General features: G+C 41.1%; 1 protein-coding gene across 1 annotated transcript in view; it reads left to right on the top strand.

Annotated features, from left to right (window-relative positions):
- Nucleotides 1-21354, top strand: part of IPO7 (importin 7) — a 44906-nt gene that overhangs the window by 8238 nt on the left and 15314 nt on the right. Inside the window, exons 2-8 of the mRNA XM_040989152.1 lie at nt 8454-8535; nt 10191-10344; nt 11584-11742; nt 16545-16701; nt 17632-17721; nt 20240-20334; nt 20442-20526. Coding sequence (XP_040845086.1) covers nt 8454-8535; nt 10191-10344; nt 11584-11742; nt 16545-16701; nt 17632-17721; nt 20240-20334; nt 20442-20526 — 822 coding nt within the window. The remainder of the gene's footprint in view (nt 1-8453; nt 8536-10190; nt 10345-11583; nt 11743-16544; nt 16702-17631; nt 17722-20239; nt 20335-20441; nt 20527-21354) is intronic.

Below are 21354 nucleotides of genomic sequence, written 5' to 3'. Positions count from 1 at the left end.
AGCTTTTAACCTTGAATATTAAGAGTTTTATATGTATACATCCTGATTAATAATATATAATGAGGTGTCTGTTGTTTATGTTCTCTGTTAGGATCCAGGAACTTGAAGAGGGGACCTAGCCTATAATTACTGTCAGTATCCAGAAATTACCTTTATACTTGGACTCATGAAAGATGCATTGTGGCGTCAACTGAGGACTAAATCAGTGTTTGACAGATTGTTCAGAATAATACCACAATTACCCAGATTTTTAAAATTTAAGGTTTATTTTATTTTATTTTATTTTTTTCGAAAGGCAGATTTGTGGAGAGAAAGAATGTCCTTTCTTTTCTTTTCTTCTTCTTTTTTTTTTTTTTTGAAGATTTATTTTATTGGAGAGGCAGATGTACAGAGAGAAGGAGAGACAGAGAGGAAGATCTTCTGTCTAATGATTCACTCCCCAAGTGGCCGCACAGCTGGTGCTGCATTGATTCGAAGCCGGGAGCCAGGATCCCCCTCTGGGTCTCCCACGCAGGTATACGGTCCCCAGGCTACAATCAGGGAGCTGGATGGGAAATGGAACTGTTGGGATTATAACTGGCACCCATATGGGATCCTGGGCTTGCAAGGCAAGGACCTTAACCATTATACTATCTCACTGGGCTCAAGAATGTCCATTCTTTGGTTCAGTGTCCAAATGGCCATAATATCTAGGTGAGTAAAACCAAAGCCAGGTGCAAGAAGCGTCTTCCAATTCTCCCATGCAGGTTCAGGGTCACAAGGCCTTGAACCATCCTCTGCTGCTTTCCAATGTTGTGAGCAGAGAGCTGGATAGGAAATAGAGCAGACAGGACAGTGTCCATATGGTATTGTGGTGCTTAAAAGGTGAGAATTTAGCCATCGTGTGAGGTCCAGTTACCCACGTTTATAAGTATTTTTTGAAATAAAGATTGATGCTGGGGATGTTTTAGTTTTAGTTTTTTTTTTTTTTAACTGTCCTGAATTATACAGGGTTTTGTTGTTTGTTTTTGTTTTTAATTGAAAAGTCAGATTTATAAAGAGGAGAGACATGGGTGCTGGGTCTCAAGGCTTTGGGCTGTCCTCAACTGCTTTCTCAGGCTACAGTCAGGGAGCTGGATGGGGAAGCAGGGCTGCAGGGATTAGAACCAGCGCCCATAGGTGTGAACTAGCCACAAGGCTACTGTTGGGCCCCTGCTGGCATTTTTTATATATTGAGGAAAAATTCTGGAACCAGTTTGCCAAATGTTTTAGGGGTATAAATGTTTGGATAATATCTGTAAAGAAGAAATTGAAAGAACAGAATGTTGTTTATCTGTGCATGTGCAAAACAAAACTGGCACTGGAAGGACATGACATTGTAGATGATAATCTCATAGAAACAAAAGAGAAAATACATAAGAATGTAAACTACAAAAAATTAAAAATATGAACTTAGGCATCACTTTCTAAAGTCAAAGTGATCAAGTCTAATACAAACTGAGTAGAAAGAAAGAAAATTTTGTAAGAAACTTGTGTTATCTCAGTAATAACTATGCAGTCAATACATTTCATTACAAATGTATAGTGAACGTTTGGTTTTCTTAATTTAATTTTTATGATGTTTACATAGTTGATCAGGGTGGGAAGGGTTAGAGATCAGGGAAGAGCAGGCCAGACTGTTGTTTGCACATTTTCTTTTTTCCTGTATCTGGGGGAGGGAGGATACATAGGGGAGAAACTATGTCCAGCCTCTGAGCTGCCTCAGCACCTGGGAATGGGGAACAGCCACCCTGTCATCCAATTTTCCCTGTGGTAGGGCATTTTCTGAGGGTTCTGGCCAGTGCTTTTGATATCACCACTCCAAGGATGAGGAACTCCTTCCAAGGTCAATTGGCTGACATAGTCTGCCTCCAAGTCTCCATTGGCCCAGAAATTTGTTGTCAAGCTTCGCTTTGATAGTTGACCAGTTTGTTTTGCCTTCCTTGCTCTGCAAACCATTGGGTGCTGTGGCCCAGCCCTGCCCTGCCCATCACACACATGGCCCTCACAGACACCAGAGGGAGCTGTAGCTGAGCAAGAGCCACCCGCAACAACCCCCAGCGGACTGGCCCCCAGCTCTAGTTCCTGTGCCTGCCAGTGTGTGCAGTGAACTGGCCTAGTCTATCCCACATCCCATTTAGATCTCATATATACATCATTGGGCACTGAATCATAACTCAACCCAACTGACTCCACCCTTGAGCCCACATTCATGCCAGCAGGGGCCACCGCCTGTCCAACCAGGCCCACCCCCAGTCCTGGTTCTCATGTCACAGTTGCAGCCCATCAGAGAGGTACCCAGAGCCTCCCCACTGCATCCACTCCCTGCCCTGGATCTAGTAGTCTCCAGATGGTTCTGCAGTTTAGCTCGATAGGACTTGCCCCCAGTCCCAGTACTTGTCGGCTGATGCTGCAGCAAAGCCCAACCTGCCTGCCCTTACTCTGGCTCATACCTGTACCAGTGGATACAATCAATTAGCCAGGCCTGACTCTCCCCCTGACCCAGTGTAGGCCAACAGATGATGTCACCCTTCCCAACCTGGCCTGTCCCCAGTTCCAACTCTCAAGCTCACCAGCAGGAGCAGTGGCCCAGCAAAGGAGTCCCCACTCAAGTAAAGAACTATTAAGATATCTGTAGTTTATATCCTACATCTGTAACTATTGATTTTTTTTAAGTTAAAAAAGAACTAGCACATCACTGTAATCCATTTCTCAAAGCCAGTGTGTAAACCTTACTTACTCATTTTTATTGGAGAGTCAAATTTACAGAGGGAAGGAGAGACAGATCTTCCGTCCGCTGGTCACTCCGCAAGTATCCACAACGGTTGGTGCCAAGCCAGTCTGAATCCAGGAGCCAGGAGTTTCCTCTGCGCCTCCCACATGGGTTCAGGGCTTCTGGCCCACTTGTTCACATTCGAAAGGCAGAGTTACAAAGAAAGAAGAGACAGATGTTCCATCTGCTAGTTTACTACCCAAATGGCTGCAGTGGCTTAATCTGTATATGCCAAAGACATGACAGTACAAAGACTGGACTTTGTTTTATTTAGTGACATTTTGAGAGCAGAACAGTAGCTGTGGCACAAAGACTATGATGACAGGACAAACATTTAGGAAGTTTCTTCTGAGTGTTGGTTAAAGGAGTGCTGTAGAAGCCACGTCTAAGGAGACTCAGTAGTTGTGTGGTCAGACTCTCAGGGAAAGTAGAGTGTGAAAATTGACAAAATATTGTGGAGATAGCAAAGTGGTTCTAGACAACAAAGATTTTTTTCCCCCAAGGGTTGTTTTTTGTTTAGACATGGTGACATTTGAAAAATATATATACTAAAATCAGGGCAAACACTCCGGGATCCCATATGGGCACTGGTTCTAGTCCCAGCAGCTCCACTTCCCATCCATCTCCCTACTTGTGGCCTGGGAAAGCAGTCGAGGACGGCCCAAGGCTGTGGGACCCTGCACCCACGTGGGAGACCTGGAGGAAGTTCCTGGCTCCTGGCTCCGGATCAGCACAGCACCAGCCGTTGTGCTCACTTGGGGAGTGAATCATCGGACGGAAGATCTTCCTCTCTGTCTCTCCTCTCTGTATATCTGACTTTGTAATAAAAAAGTAATAAATTTTTTTAAAAAAGAAAAATATGTATACTAAAATCAAAAATCTGTCACAGGAACTGCCATGCCACAAAATTTGTGAAATACTTTTTATCTCTTTGCTTTTATATGATTAATAATCACTTTTTAAAAGATTTATCTATTTTATTGGAAAGGCGAATATAAAAAGAGGATAGACAGAGAGGAAGATCTTCCATCCGTCCGATGAAACTATAAAAAAAAATCAAAATGCATGAGATATAGTTTCCACTGATCTTTGTGGGTGACATATGTCTCCTGGAGGCAACAAATAGATGGGTTTTGTTTTTTAATCCAGTCTAATAATTATGACGTATGATTGAGGTTCAACCATTTATATTCTGAGTTAATATGAATGAGTGCTGATCTGGTCCTGGCATTTTAGCAATGGGTTGTTCATTGATTTAGTGTTCTGTTGTTATTTTACTGGGATGTTCTTCGCATTTGTCTTTGGTTTTGTTGGGTGCTATTCCTCTTTGTCAAGAGAACATCTTGAAGTATCGTATGTAGGGCAGATTTGAAAGAGGCATATTCTTTTAACTTTTCTTCACTGTAGAAGAATTTTATTTTATTTCATTTTCAAAGACAAAAGAAAGCTTTGCTGGATATGTTATCCTGGGCTGACAATTTTTTGCTGTTAGAATCTGGAATATGTCACGTCATTCTCTTCTGGCTTGTGAAGTATCCTGTGAGAGATCTGTGAATTTAGCGGGCTTTCTTTGTATGTCATTTAATTTTTTCATGTGCACATTGAAGAATCTTTTCCTTATGATCGGAGTTCTGTGCCCCTCCTGAATGTTGTTTCCTAATTCTTTCTCTAGAATAGGGAAATTTTCCCTTATTGTTTATTTATATACATTTGTAAACCCAACTTCTCTTTCTGCACGTTCTGCGACTCCCATAATTCCCATAATTCCTATATTTGGCCTTTTAATAATGTCTTTCAATTCTTGAATACCTTTTTAGCCTGATCCAATTCTGTGTCCAGATTTTTGTTTCCCCCTGGTGACAGGAAATGTCTTCCAATTCTGTGATTCTTTCTTTTGCTTCCTTCATTCTCTTTTTGTTCCACTGTATTCTTAATTCATTTGATTGCTTTCAGGTGTGACATTTCCATTTAAATTCCTAGGACTCCTGTATTATGTGCTTCTTGTTGATAAGAAGTCAATGTTTTTAATTCTGTATCCCCATTTTCTTCATGTTTTCCTCAGTTAACTCTGTTGGCAAAGGTTTTTTGCTCCTTTGTAGGGGAGTCTTCAGTAACACTCATTGTGTCTTTGTTGTTTTGTTCATTGTAGTTCTGGTTATTAGAGTCTTCTTCAGGCAGGTTTCTTTTTTTTTTTTTTTTTAAGATTTATTCATTTTTATTACAAAGTTAGATATACAGAGAGGAGGAGAGACAGAGAGGAAGACCTTCCATCTGATGATTCACTCCCCAGGTGAGCATAACGGCTGGTGCTGCGCAGATCCAAAGCCAGGAACCAAGAATCTCTGCCAGATCTCATAGCCTTGGGCCGTCCTCAACTGCTTTCCTAGGCCACAGGCAGGGAGCTGGATGGGAAGTGGAGCTGCCGGGATTAGAACCACCGTCCATATGGGATCATGGCACGTTCAAGGCGAGGACTTTAGCTGCTAGGCCATACCGCCGGGCCCCAGGCAGGTTTCTAAGCTGTGTCAGCCACAGGTCTACAATCTGATTTTACTTATTGTGGTTAGCACACTGCTCTTTGTTTGCAGTCACTTCTGCCACTCCATCCTGTGAGTTCCAGGTCTGGGATCTTATGTTAGATTTCCACCGTGGTCTCCATAGGCCCAGTTCCTGGTTCACCACTGTCCACCTCCTGTGATGCTGTGCTGAGGCTGCACCGTTGTCTGTACAACTTTTCCTCCACTTCCGGTTGGAGCAGGTCTCAGGATTAGGGACACACCAGGTGTCCTATATAGCTGGGTTGTTGGTGATGTTGATCTTGACATAACCAGTTGGCCGTTAGGTCTGAGTACTCCACTCTTTTGACCCATACGATGCTGAAGTCAGTATTTTTCCTGTGGGACCAGTGCAGTGCACCAAGCTCAGTGAGTTAGCTCCCAACTCAGCGCATGTGCAGTTCACTATTGTCTTAAAGTTTGTGCAACTGCTGTATAAACTGATGCCTGATGTGCCACTGCTAGCATTCTTGATCTGATGGGAGTCAGGTCTGAGGGTTACCTGAACCTATGTTGGGGGGACCTGTAGAATGCCACTTTGTTGCAGTTCACTGAGCGAGAAATGAGTACACTCAGCTCAGTACATGCTCAGTCCTGTCCCATAGTGTCTCGCTACAGAAAATGGCGCCTGATACGGCTCTAGGGGCCTGACTGAGCTGTGAAATCCACCCTGTTCCTGCACTCCCTGTTACCTGCCATTCTGTCTCTGCTCCTGGTCAAATCAAACAGACCAGCAGAATGGACCGTTCTTTGTGTTCACTGCCTGAGCTTCGTTTTTGCTGGTGGGGTTTCGGCTGCCGGTGCAATTCAGATCACAGCTTGCTGAATGCCACTTCTATCAGGCTATCGGTCACGCCGTTTTGTATGCTGCTTTTCCGTGTCTGTCAGCCTGTAGGTACCCCTCTGCTGGCGTTCTGTTCTACTTTTTTTCTGTAATGTGCCCTCTCTGCTTTACCCTGGCTAAAGTTTTCGCTGGCTGTTCAGATGTATCCTTACCCTATTCCACCATCTTGAGTCTCCCAACATTATCTTAAAAACCACATTCAAGGCGTTAATTTTTCTTCATTTAATGTTTTTAGCCATTTAATGTAACATCTCTAATGGAGATAATTAGTGCTAAAAAGAACTGACAAATAGGGCCCTGTGCAATGTTTCAGTGGCTGAATCCTCCCAGGGATCCTATGGGGCACCAGTTCGTGTCCTACCTGCTTCAGTTCCTACCAGAGTCCCAAGCTGTAGCCTGGGAAAGCAGTTGAGGATGGCCAAAAGCCTTGAGACACTGAACCCACATGGGAAATCCAGAGGATGTTCCTGGCTCCTGATTTTGAATCAGCTCAGCTTTGGCCTTGTGGCCACCAATGGATGGAAGATCTTTCTCTCCTCTCTGGAAGTCTGGGTTAACAATAAAAATAAATACGTCTCTACTTATTTATTTATTTTATTGGAAAGGAAGGCAGAGAGGAAGATCCTCCGTCAGATGGTTCACTCCCCAGGTGGCCACAACAGTTGGAGCTGGGCCAGTCCAAAGCCAGGAGCCAGGAGCTTCTTCCAAGTCTCTGATGCGGGTGCAGGGTCCCAAGGCTTTGGTTCGTGCTTGACTGCTTTCTCAGGCCACAAACAGGGAGCTGGATGGGAAGTGGAGCTGCTGGGATTAGAACTGGTGACCATGTGGGATCCCGGTGCGTTCAAGGCGAGGACTTTAGCTGCTATGCCATCACGCTGGGCACACATCTCTCTCTCTCTCTCTCTTTTTTTTTAAGATTTTTCTTCATTTCTATTAGATAGATATACAGAGAGGAGGAGAGACAAAGATCTTTTGTCTGTTTACTCACTTCCCAAGCGAATGCAATCCAAAGCCAAGAGTACAGAGCTTCTTCCAGGTCTCCCACACAGGTATAGCGTCCCAAGGTTTTTGGCCATCCTTGACTGCTTTCCCAGGCCACAAACAGGGAGCTGGATGGGAAATGGAGCTGTCAGTGTTAGAACCAGTGCCCATGTGGATCCCAGAATGTTCAAAGCAAGGACTTTAGTCAATAGGATATCATGCAGGCCCTACCTTTTTTTAAGGAAGGGAGAATTATTACATATGTTGTTTTTGTAAGCTGTCCCCAGAATAGACTTAAGAATGCCAGGTGGCATAAATGGGTAGTGGTAGGAAAGCAGTTACAAATATCTGAAGATTTTTATTTAATTCTCCAAATTCATTCAAGTTTATTTTATTTTAATGGGTTAGTTATTTAATTGAAAGTTAATGTTAGAAAGGGAGATATGAGAGAGGTCTTCCATTTGGTTCACTCCCCAGTGGCTTTTACAGCCATGGTGGAGACAGGCCAGAGCAGAACCTTATTCTAGGTCTCCCACATGGATAGCAAGAGCCCAAGCATGTGAGATATCTACTACTGCTTTTCCCAGGACACTAGCAGGGAGGTAGAGTGGAAGTGCTGGGAAACTTATCAGTGATACCATTTAAGATGCTGGCATTGGGCCCAGCGCAGTGGCCTAGCAGCTAAAGTCCTCACCTTGAACGCACCAGGATCCCATATGGGCACCGGTTCTAATCCTGGCGCTCCACTTCCCATCCAGCTCCCAGCTTGTGGCCTGGGAAAAGCAGTCAGTAACAGCTCAGAGTCTTGGGACCCTCCACCCGCAAGGAAGTTCCTTGCTCCTGGCTTCAGATTGATGCAGCACTGGCCGTTGTGGTCATTTGGGGACTGAATCATCAGATGGCAGATCTTCCATGCACTGGTTTACTCCCCAAGTGACCAAAAGAACTGGAGTTGATCTGATCTCAAATCAAAAGCCAGGAGATTCTTCCAGGTCCTCACGGTTACAGGGTCCTATGACTATTAATCAGCCACCGTGTGCGATGCTGGTACCTAAAAGTGTCAGATTAGCCTATTGAGCACAGCAGGTGTTTGGCTTTTATGTGGTGCCTCCCAAGCATATGATCAGGAAACTGAATCTGAAGTGGAGACATGACTTAATCCTAGGCATTTTGGCAAGCTTCTCACCTGCTCTACAACAGTACTTCCTTGGATCTATTTTAAAGTATATTTGTTTGTAGAAACTGAAACTGTAATTTTTTTGGTTTGTTTGTTTTGTTTTAGGCACACAAGTCCCTGAATTTTGTTTCGACGCTGCTTCAGATTACTATGTCAGAACAACTGGATTTACCTGTGAGACAGGCAGGCAAGTTTTCTGTACTGTGTTTCTTAAGTTTATGTAAAGACATTCCTTATAAGGTTCATAAATTCAATTGCAGAATTATGTTTGAGATGCCTTTCAGTGACTGTCTTCCTTGACAATCCATTAGTTTTCAGTGTTGACAACAATGGTTACTTTATGTTTGATGGTGGAATTCAAAAGAAAAATGTGATGTGCAGTGAAGCAGAGGTTGTAAGAAATTCATGTGATTTACTGAGTTTGTGTATATTCTCAGTTTCTTTTCCTGATGAATGATTCTAAGGAGACTAAGAAGCCTCTTTTAAAATGATTTGCTTACTGAAAGGCAGTAATAGACGTCTGCTGGTTCACTGCCCAAATAGCAGCAACAGTTAAATGTAGAGGAAATCTTAAATACTAATGATTTCACCACAGATGACATTCTTTATTTCATGCTGTTCCTTCAACTTCTGTGTTAGACTTTTAACTTTCCTTACTTAATGTTGAATAGTATTTCTCTTTTCTTTTGTAGTTTTGGCCTTCACAATGACATTTTTGTGGCCAGGTTTTCAAGAGTGTAATATGCACTGAGCCATTTCACAGATATACAGAATTTCACCTTGGTTGAATCTGTTTTGTTAACGGTTGTATTCCTGCTGCCTAAGCAACTACCTGACACACTGAAATTGAATAGGCTGTCTTGTTTGTTTAATACTGCTGTGACTTTAAAAAAAAAACATTATTTTTATTTCATAGGTAGAGTAGAGGACAGATAGAGAGGTCTTTCATTGGCTGATCCCCAAAAGGTCACTGGCTGCAATGGAGCAAATTTGAAGCCAGGTGCTACTTCAGGTCTCCCCTGTAGGTGCAGAGGCCGAAGGACTTGAGCCTACCTCTGCTGCTTTCCTGGATGATAAGCAGAAAGCTGATCAGATGTGGAGCAGCCAGGATATAAACCAATGCCTTTTGGAGTATTGGTGCTACAGGTGGAGGCTTAGCCTAATATGCTATTGTGCTTATGTTTTTTTAAAAATCAGTTTTATTGAAATTGCATAGTATTGGCTTTTTTAAAACTTCTTAAAACAAGTGATCAGTTTATTAAGAATTTTTTTATTAAGAATTTTTTTTTTTGGTATTGAAATATTTTGATTCCAATATATTATTGTGGTTTTACTTGATGCTGGTTAGCAGTACGTGCTTTTTGCAGACCGAGGAGAGACAGAGAGCAAGATCTTCCATCCATTGATTCATTCCCCAAGTGGTTGCAAAGGCCAGAGTTGCACTGATCTGAAGCCAGGAGTCAGGAGCCTCTTCTGGGTTTCCCACGCAAGTGCAGGCTCCCAAAGCTTTGGGCGGTTCTCTACTGTTTTTCCAGGCCACAAGCAGGGAGTTGGATAGGAAGCAGGGCCACCAGAATTAGAACAGATACCCACATGGGATCCTGGCATGCACCAGGCCCTCTGGCTAAGATTTTAATAACAGGGTGATAGCTATAACTGTTAAATTTGTATTTTGATTACAACTAAAAAGTAACATTTTGTTAGAGGATAGCTTTACTAATTAGTTATAAAGGAAAAAATTGGTTCTTTTAGGTGGTACACACAATGCTTTAAAAGTCAGAGGTTTTTTTTGTTTTGTTTTGTTTTGTTTTTGTTTTTTAATCAAACTGGTCTGTGTTTTAGGTGTTATCTATTTGAAAAATATGATAACGCAGTATTGGCCTGATCGGGAAACAGCACCAGGGGATATATCCCCTTATACTATTCCAGAAGAAGATCGACATTGCATTCGAGAAAATATTGTAGAAGCCATTCTCCATTCTCCTGAGTTAATCAGGTATGGCTGTTTCATGGTTTTATCTGTTGGTGAAGATATGGAAAAGGGGTGTCTTTTTTCAGAACATCCTAGCTTTTTTCTTTTTTTTTTAAGATTTGCTTATGTGAGAAGTATAATTTCTGAGAGGAGGGGTGGGAGAGATAGAAGACAGCTGTCATTTGTAGTAGAAACTTGTTCCTATATGCTACTATATGAGAATGCCCCTTTGATACACTCACTTGGTATGTAAATTTATAAAAGAAAAATTTAAAAATCTTGTGAAACGAAACTTGTGATCAGATGAAGGTATAAATAAAATTTTGCAATGCTGTCATGTAATGTATATTGCATAATCTTTGTTTAGAACACTTTTATTTAGGATTTATTTATTTTTATTTGAAAGGTAGATTTACAGAAAAGAGACTGAAAGGTTTTTCATTTGCTGGTTCACTCCCCAAATGGCCTCAGCTGGACGTGAGCCATCCCAAAGTCAGGAGTCAGGAAATTGCTCCAGATCTCTCATATGGGGGTACAGTGTCCCAGTGACCTGGGCCATCCTCCACTGCATTTCCAGGTTATAAGCAGAGAGCTGAATGTGAGGTGGAGCAGTCAGGCCTCGCACTGATGCCCATATGGGCTAGCACTGCAATTTGAGGATTTGCATGCAATGTCCACATGCCAGTCCTTGTTTAAAAGATCTAACAGAATTTTATAAAATTTTACATTAAAGTTGATCTATGAGTTAATGAACAATGTTGCCTTTTTAAGCAAATTTTTTATTTTAAAGAGAGACAAAGTGAAAGCCTCCACCCATTTATTGACTCCCACAATTCTTCCCACAGCCAGGGCTGGCTCAGTGCGGAGCCATGTCTAACCCAGATTGGGTCTCCTGTGTGGGAGGCAGAGAGCCAAGCACTCAGGGCATTATTTACTGTCTCACGGTGCACAAGAGCTGGTGGCCAGAACTGGAGGTTGAGCTGGGGTTGGAATCCATGCACTATGGATGCAAAAGTCCCATGTAGTGTTCTTAATTGGGACTTGTCTACCTATAAGGGTGGAAAATTCATAACACTTGGCTTTTGCATAGCATTTGGGTTTCTTTTACATAGGTAGGAACAGATCATTTTTGCTGAGTATCTTCAAATTATCTGCCCTATGTGTAAATTAGGTTTTGTCTAAACAGCTGTTTCCTTTGGGTTGTTTAGGAATTTTTGGCTATGCAGCACTTCTTCTTCCTTACTGTTTATTTTTGGCTTTCAGAGTACAGCTTACTACGTGCATTCATCACATCATCAAACATGATTATCCAAGCCGCTGGACTGCCATTGTGGATAAGATTGGCTTTTATCTTCAGTCTGATAACAGTGCTTGTTGGCTAGGGATTCTGCTATGCCTTTATCAACTTGTGAAAAATTATGAGTAAGTGTCTCTCCCAATTCCTGTGGAGTTGGAGAAGTAGGGAAAGTCCAGGAAATGTAGGTCCATTTCAGCATACAAACTTACAATTGAAAAAAACCAATAAACGTAATGAATTGTGTGATGATTTTAATATTTTCTTTTTGAAGTAGCATTCATTTTCATATTCTGCAGTTTTCTCCTCATTCCAGTAAAAATTCCTTGTGCTCTGTTATTAAAATTATTGTCTCTTTAACAGTTCAGAAAGTCTTCTGTAAAGTTGTCCTCTTCAGTAGTTGTTGATAAAAGGCTGTTTGGTAAACTTTTTAAATGTTACAGTGATCATAGTGAAAGTGAGCATTAGCGCACTTTATTCTGTCTTTTCATGGTATGAATTTTTCTTAGTGGGGGTTCTTGATAAGTTTCAAGAACATATCTCTTAGTTTATAATAATATGTTTCATCAGCATTATTTGAAGCATTCACTCATCTGTTTCATATGCATATTTGAGCAGGAATTTACATCTAGGTTTAGAGATTAGATAGAAAAATAGAACTTTGGGATTTGAGATACAGCACTGAACATTAAGCTAAATGTTGCAGAGATTTCCTGTATAGTGTAAGAACTGAAAGTAGTAGGCACTTGAAGGTTTTGGTGGGAAAATTTGAGGAAGTCATAAGGAAGATTTTTATACCATGATGGTGATTTTATTTCCAGTCCTAACAGCTACACAGATGCCATTGTGAGCCCCCTAATTCTGGGACTTGTTTAGCCATTCAATAACCATACCATTTTGGGTCCCAGCTCAAAGTAGCTGATGAACTACTGTTGTTCTGAGCAGGAGAGAATATACCATTTACAGCACTGGTACTGGTGTTTTCTTGTGTTCCCACCAGCTACCCATCTTCCTGCTAAGGAATGTTCCAGCTGTTGCTCCAACTTCTGTCAGAGTGCCAGTTGTTGTAGTTCTGGTAAGTGAGTGACTGAAATTAGAGAGAATAACAACAATAAGCTGTCAATGTCATTGAGGAAGTTCAGCTCTCTCCTTTCCTATAATTTAGCAGGAGAGAATATGATAGGGATTTTTAGATGGCAGCTATAGGAGGCTGCTACAGTTTTGGAATCCTAGTTCATTTTCAGCCAGGGTTTGATTATGGAGCACAAGGTGTTTACAAGGGATCTGTGTGGACTGTAGCAGTTCTGAGAAATTCATTGAGAGATTGGAATTTGGTTTTCAGGAGAATAAAGCCTCAGAAAATGCTTATGAGTTGAAGGAGCACAGAAGGAGCTTTAATCCATGTCACACCGTATGATCTAGAGTGAAAGATGCAGAGGTGGAAGAGAGACATTGTCTTTAGTGGATTATACATAGATAATTTAATGGTGTGAGTAAATTCTGATAAGGTTAGGAATGATATAAAGCGTTGGTACATTTGGACCATCTATGTTAAAAAGAATTTTAAGTGGCACAAAGAGGAAAGAAAGTGGTGTTAGCTTTACTTTTTATTTGAAAGGCAGAGTGACAGAAGGAAAGCTTCTTCTCTTGCCTCACTCTCCAAATGACTACAGTGTCTAGACTGATCCAGGCTGCAGCCAAGAGCACAGAATCCATCTGAATCTCCTACATAGATGTCAGTACTTGGAGCATCTTGCGCTGCCTTCCTAGGTACATTATCAGGAAGCAAGAGTAGCCAGGACTTGAATGAGCGCTCCAGTAGGCTGAACCTACAGTGCTACTTAAATACTGGGCAACTGCTGCAGAGCTGTTTTAAACAGAACTATGATGGGCTAGTATTTGTATGGTTTCTTACAATGCTGTGATGGATGTCTGTCATTACCACATTTTTGCATTAGTGTCACACTGCTAGTTAGTTCTATCGAAATGCCAGTCCACTTTAGTGTAGTGAGGGAAGTAAGACAGAAGAAATTCTACCATAGAGTGAATATCTAAATGTTGCTTGACTGGATCAGTGGATGATAATAAAATTGTTCTTACTTCATTGTTAGAATTTTCTCTATAATTATTATTGCTTATGTAAGTCAGATTAAAGAGTACAAAATTCTTTCATTTTTTTTTCCTTCTTTTTTAAAAGATTTATTTATTTTTATTACAAAGTCAGATATACAGAGAGAAGGAGAGACAGAGAGGAAGATCTTCCGTCTGATGATTTCACTCCACTAGTGACCACAATGGCTGGTGTTGTGCTGATCCGAAGCCGGAAACCAGGAACTTCTTCTGGGTCTCCCATGCAGGTGTAGGGTCCCGCTTTGGGTCATCCTCGACTGCTTTCCCAGGCCACAAACAGGGAACTGGATGGGAAGTGGAGCTGCCAGGATTAGAACCGCCGTCTATATGGGATCCTGGGCATGTTTAAGGCAAGGACTTTAGTCACTAGGCCACGGCACCAGGCCCCAAACTGCTTTCTTTTATAAATTATATCCTCAAAAAAAGGATGCAGGATAACCTTTTAAAAATGTATACTAGGTATAATCTATTGATGCATTAAAAAATTGTGAACTTTTTTCATGGAACGTTTTGTTTTTAGGGAGTTTGGTGGGCCCAGGTTTTAGAAGCATAACCAAAGTTTTTTGTGTTTGTTTGTTTTTTTAATTTATTTGTTATCTTTATTGGAAAGTTAGCTTTAACGGAGAGAATGAGGTATATAGAGAGGTTTTCCATCTGCTAGTTCGCTCCCCAAATGACTACAATGGCTGGAGCTGAGCCAATCTGAAATGAGGAGCTTCTGGGTTTCCCACAGGGGTGCAGGTTTCCAAGGTATTGGGCCATCATCTACTACTTTTCCAGACCCCAGTCAGGGAGCTGGGTGGGGAAGTGGTGCAGCTGGGACATGAACCAAGCCCATATGGGTTGCTGGTGCTTGTGAGTAGAGGATTAGCCATTTCAGCCAATGTGCTGAGCTGGGAGCTTGGTATTCTTGTCAGTTTACTTAGGTTCTCATTTCATGCAGTTTCTCATTTCTGTCTGGGATTTTAAAATTTAAAGAGAGGTTGATCTTTAATTTGCTGGCTTACTGCAGAAATGGCCAAATTACCCAGGAATGGGCCAGAATGAAGCCAAGAGCTTATTCTGGATTTGGAAGTAGGAACCCAAGGACTTAGACTTTCCTAGGCACATTAGCAAGAAGCTGGGCTGAAAGTAGAATGGCTGGGACTCTTAACAGGCATCTTGTTAAATGCCAGTATTACTTGTGGTAACTTACCATGTTATGCCATTACACTGGCACCCAAGAATTCAACTTGCTTTATTTTTATTTATCTATTTTTATGATTTATTTATTTTTCTTGAAAGAGTTATTGAGAAGGAGAGACACAGAGATCTTTCATCTTCCATCCACTGGCTCACTTCCCCACATGGTCATAATAGGCAGAGCCAGGCTGGTCCAAAGCTGGGAACCAGGAGCTTCTTGCAGTTCTTCTGTGTGGTTTTAATGACCCAAGGCTTTCCCAGGTCTGTAGCACGGAACAGGTTCAGAAATGGAGCAGCCGTGGCATGCACTGGTTTCCATATGGGAGGATGCCATCGCTACTGGTGAACCCCAAGAATTTTTTTTGTAAACACTCTCCCTTTGCCTTCTGAGAATGTATGTAGATATTCAATTCTTAAACACATTTTCTCTATTTAGAAGTCAGAGCTGCAAAGAGAATGTTGGAAAGAGAGAAATCTTCTATCCCCTGGATCATTTCCCAAGTAGCCACAATGACAGGGCCAGGCCAGGTTAAAGCCAAGAGCTTAACTGGGTCTTTCATGTGGGTTCAGGAGCCTAAGAACTTCAGTCATCTTCCACTCCTTTCCCAGGAACAATAGTAGGTAGCTAGATTGGAAATGGCGTGATTGGGGGAAATGGCGTGATTGGGACTCAAGCTGGTGCCTGATTAACTTGCTGTGCTACAATGGTAGCCCTGGAAAACTAGTTTAAAGCAATTTAGATAATCTGTTCTTGTTAGAAAAAGATAAACAGTGGTTGTTAGAGTGATTTCTGTATTTTGTAAATCTAGTTATTTGTTGACTCAACATTGGAAGCAGGAACTCCTTTTTCATAGTTATGTCTATAAATGTACCTATTATCAGTACGAAATGCTTAGTTATATCAGTGATTTTTATTCCATAACTCTTTGGGTAGGATGGAACAGTTTTTCAGATTTTAGCAAAGTGGTAAAAGTTCACATGGTCTTGAAACAGCCCTGTAGAAATCTGTTGTCGCACCCTGTGGTAAAATACATTATGTCTGCTATGAATTATAACTGTTGCCCCACGAGGGGTCAGTGAAAGTCATAGGTAGTTATTGAGGTCTTGTAAACAAATGGTTTCTGAAAGTACAAAGGCCTTATAATGCCTTTAGAAATAAAAATTTTCTGCTATTTACATGCCATTTCTTTAAGGCTATTGGTTGTTCATCAGCTGTTACATTGAAAGCCAGGCATTATAACTTCTTACTTGTAACGGTATTCTCAACCAGGAACTGCATAGTGATATAATTAAGGGGATAAACTCTGGGTCAAATCCCTAGTTTATACATGGTTGTGTATAACAATAGGAAAGAAATTTAACATCTGTACCTCAGTTGGCTCAACCATAGATAAGGGAAGATTTATTAGAGGCCTCCAAGATTATTTATCTTAAAATATATTCAGTAAGTATTAGATATTCTAGTATTTGAGGTTTTAGGATTTTGCTGATTGGTTTTCTTTAAAGTTTAAAGTTTAAGTTGGTTAGGAAGTTGTTGTGTACATTTGTGTGCACAAACAGGTGGTTGTGTGTTTCAGAGATAAATTCTTACAGAATTAGTTTGTATTCCTACCCAAAGGTATAAAAAACCAGAGGAGCGGAGCCCATTGGTAGCAGCAATGCAACATTTTCTGCCGGTTCTCAAGGATCGATTTATCCAGCTGCTCTCTGATCAGTCTGATCAGTCTGTCCTCATCCAGAAACAGATATTCAAGATCTTCTATGCTCTTGTGCAGGTAATTTTTATGAAGCAGTTTTTAAATATAAAATGTCAATCTGTTGTTTATCACATTGGAAATGAACAGTTTTAGATCTATGCAATAGCTACATTTGAGAATTTAGATTAAATTGTTGGCCTCTGCTTCTCAATGCCAACCCTAATTAGTCTTTTTAATGTATTTATTATAAGAGACACTCCTCCAGAGAGCCAACATCAGAACCTGGGAACACAGTTCTCCCATTGTGGTACAGCAGAAGCCAGTTGATGGAGCCACAGCCACTGCCTGTTAGGATACTGGAGTCAGGAGCCATTGGTGCTCTCAGATGGCTCCCTGATAGGACTCCATCAGAGCAGTCTGTTTTGACAGACATAAGAAAATAACTTTTTTTCTTTTGGTATTGTATTGGTACTAAGATATAGCTCTGTACCACTTACAGAAGTAGATGTCCAAAAATCCTAAATTGGTTGTGATTTTATTGTCCTAGTAAGATTTATCTAAAGAATGTAAGAATGGATTAATTGCAAATTGTTTTGTTATCAACTCTTTATAGTATTAAATGATAGACTTATTTATTTGTTCTAGGTAAAGCATTTGATAAATTTTAATATCCATTCCTATTTTATAAAAAGAAACAGAAAAAGGCTGTTAATCCTAGAATAGAAATTTATGTAACTTCAAAAAAAAAAAAGCTGTTTGCCGGAAATCAACAATACGTATCATACCCTAGGTTGAAAATAATTAATCCTAATAAGTTGAGAACACTATTAGTTCCCAGAGGCACAGCTTCTTTGTACTATAGTGAATAAGCAAAGAAACGCGCCTGTGTACTGCGATGGAAATGTGCATCAGGTGAACTATTTCTTGCAGCTATTTTGAAAAGGAAAAGGAAGTGTAGTTTATTTTAGTAAGGATTTAAAACACTAATTATTACGAACTTTTATTTAGTATACACTTCCACTGGAGCTGATAAACCAACAGAACCTGGCAGAATGGATAGAAATTCTGAAGACGGTTGTGAACAGGGATGTACCTAATGTAAGTTTCTGAATGCTCTTGAATATTAGTGACTGTTCCATCGTATCATATGGATTATAAGTAATATTTCACATAACATTCTTTACGAACTTTTAAGAATTTATAAATGTATTTTTTGTAAATCTAGATATCTTCACAGATGTGGATATGGCAAGTAAAAAAAGCTTAAGTCCATGTGTTTCATTTTAATTTTTAATTTAATTTTTAGCCTTGGACAGCTTCTGTGTGGTTTCAATATAATTATATTTTACTGTTTGTCTAAGAATATATTCTTCTCTCCCACCCTCCTTCCTTCTTTTTTCTTTGTTTTGAGATAGCATATTTTAAATTGACATCATAGCAGTGAGGGTCAGTAATTTGCAAGATAAGGAAATTAATAAGTGAAAGTGAAAAAGACCTGAGTCTCGAGGGTTCCTCTAATGGGGACCAGGAATGGAGGTGTTGACAACCACACTAAAAAGAATAGAGACACTCGGGATGCAAAGGCAAGATGAATCAACCCACACTCTATTGAGTTTTACTGGGCAACCTACACCATGGGCGACTTACACCAGACAGCTAAAAGTTACTAGTTAACTAAAGAATAGCAGACAAGCTATTTCCAAGGAATTTGGAAAACAATCACCAGGTCTCAGGGAACAGGATAAGGAAACCTGAGTTACGGGTACCAGCACCAGTAAACAAACAGATCTAACTAGAAAAGGAATCTACCCAGACATTGTTTGTACTTAAATACATTTAGACCACAAGCACTAAAAGAAGAGGAAGATGGTGGGGATGGCTCACACCTCCCCAGGCACACCTTGCCAGCATGGCGGCCTGCAGACTCAGCAGGAAGTATGCTTCCCGCAGAATTCTCAGTTGGCCGAGAGTATTTGAGATTCAGGGTCCTTGGGCATCGGGTGGTCTGGTTTTGGGGAAGCCAGGAGCTTCTTCCAGGTCTCCCACACGATGCAGAAACCCAAGGTTTTGGGCTGTTCTCAACTGCTTTCCCAGGCCACAATGAGGGAGCTGCATTGGGAAGTGGAGCTGCGAGGATTAGAACTAGTGCCCATAAAGGATCCCAGTGTATGAAAGGTGACGACTTAGCTACTAGGCCACCGCATCGGGCCCAAGATCTCATAATTTTATTTTAGCATCACGGTTAGTGATATACCAGTGATTACAGGAAGAACTTGATTTAGAAATTCTCCATAGGGCCCAGCATGGTAGCCTAGTGGCTAAAGTCCTCACCTTGCGTGCACCAGGATCCCATATGGACATCAGTTCTAATCCCTTTGACCCCCTCCTCCTATCTAGTTCTGGCTTGTGGCCTGGGAAAGCAGTCGACAATGGCTTTATCTTTGGGAACCTGCACAGAGAAAATTTCTGGTTTCTGGCTTCAGATCAGCTCAGCTTCAGCTGTTGAAGCTGCTTAGGGAGTGATCCAGCGGGTGGAAGATCTTTATCTCTCTTTCTCTCTATAAATCTGTCTTTCCAATAAAAATAAATATATTTTTAAAATATAGTCTGTAATTTGTTACTCATTTGAAGAATAACTTTATTAAGATAGCATATATACTTTTTTAAACTACACAATTCGACGGATTTTAGTACCAAAAAGAGGGTCAGAGAGGTCATCTGTTCTGATTCGCTCTCCAATTGGCCAAAGTTTCCAAAGGTTGGCCAGGCTGAAGCCGGGAATTCCCTCCAGGTCTCCCTCATGGCTATGGGGACCTATTGCCTTGAGCTATCCTCTACTGCTTTCCTAAGCCATTAGCACAAAGCTGAAATGGGGCAGCTGGAACTCAAAACTATTGCCCATACACCATGCTGACTCCACTCTAGAGTAATTTTAAAAAATAAAGACCAAGAAGTAGTTTATTCTTAAAGCCCTGTAAGCCAGACTGGGCAAGGCTGAAGCCGTGAGCTTTGTGTAACATCCTGGTCTCCCACGTGGGTTGTGGAGATATACATTCTCTGCCTTCCGAGGTGCATTATTAGCAGGAATTTGGCATAGGCAAATTTGGTATAGGCAGAACTGCAACTGGCACTCCGGTATGGGCTCCAGATGTTCCAAGCAGCAGCTTAATCCACTACACCATAGCACCTACACCACCAAAATTGTAGAATCATTTCAGAGGTAGAGAGAGACAGCACAGGCTCCTGCTTTACTTCCAGATGTGCATGAGTATCTGTGAAGGCCACAGCTGTGCTGGGAGTGCTGTCCAGGTTCCTGACCGGAGAAGCACGAGTTAGTTTAGTTATCAATGGCTGCCTCTCAGATTCTGGTGAACGGGAAGCTGTGCTCAACAGCCACAGTTGGGAGTCCCACACCATAGTGTGGGATGCTGCCATTTTGACTACTGCACTTCCTGCTTTTCAAAGGCCAGGGCATTTATTATAACACTCAACACAAGAAAAGCATTCACAAACTAAAACAAAACAAAACGTTTTTTGATGAATCTGTTTATACCTCATGCTGTGCCATAGGAATTATATCTTTATTTGTGTCAAGTGAATAAATTTCTTTTTAAAGGAAACACTGCAAGTGGAAGAAGATGATAGACCCGAGTTACCATGGTGGAAATGCAAGAAGTGGGCTTTACATATTTTAGCAAGGCTTTTTGAAAGGTAAGCTTTTATCCGAAAGATGACTTAATTTTTAAGCTTTGATTTTTCACAGTGTAAAAAAGCATTATGAAAGCATTATGAAACTGAGCATTTTTAATGTTCCTTAGATATGGAAGCCCTGGCAATGTTTCGAAGGAGTATAATGAATTTGCTGAAGTATTTCTGAAGGCATTTGCAGTTGCTGTCCAGCAGGTAAGTTGAAGATAATTTAGTTTCTGCTTGCTTATTTCTGCTGTTTTTCATCTGAAGTGTACATTGAAATGCTGTAGTGTCTCTCGGATATTTAGTGAGAATAAAGGTGAAGACTAATGATAATGATTCACTGATCCATTTGTAGCCTCGTGACTAAAGTCGTTACCTTGCACGCCGGGATCCCATATGGGTGCTGGTTCATGTCCCTGCTGCTTCCCTTCCCTTCCAGCTCTCTGCTTGTGGCCTGGGAAAGCAGTTTCTTCCTCTCTCTCTCCTTTGTATAAATTTGACTTTCCATTAAAAACTATTTTTTAAAGATTTATTTATTTTTTGATGGAAAGTAATTTTTTTTTTGTTTTGTTTTAAGAAAGTGTATTTTTAATGCCCTGCACTGTACACCTAGTTAATCCAGGTTTTCTAAATCTTTTGTTGCATAATTTGAAAAGAAAATCACACTTGTATATTAGATATATCTTAAAATTGGAAAACTGGGCAGGGCGTGGTAGCCTAGCAGCTAAAGTCCTCGCCTTGCACACTTGGGTACATTAAGGATACTATATGAGCGCCGGTTCTAATCCTGGCAGCTCCACTTCCCATCCAGCTCCCTGCTTGTGGCCTGGGAAAGCAGTCGAGGACGGCCCAAAGCCTTGGGACCCTGCACCCACATAAGAGACCTGAAGGAATCCTGACTTTGGATCGGCACAGCTCCAGCCGTTGCGGTCACTTGGGGCGTAAATCTACAGATGGAAGATCTTCCTCTCTGTCTCTCCTTCTCTCTGTATATCTGACTTTGTAATAAGAATAAATAAATCTTTTTTAAAAAATTGG

The sequence above is a fragment of the Ochotona curzoniae genome, unplaced genomic scaffold (assembly GCF_017591425.1).
Source record: "Ochotona curzoniae isolate NIBS_2020 unplaced genomic scaffold, NIBS_Ocur_1.0 contig_517, whole genome shotgun sequence".
In the NCBI taxonomy this organism is placed as follows: Eukaryota; Metazoa; Chordata; class Mammalia; order Lagomorpha; family Ochotonidae; genus Ochotona; species Ochotona curzoniae.
The sequence above is the reverse complement of the archived record's forward strand: the minus strand, read 5'-3'. Positions and strand labels throughout refer to the sequence as shown.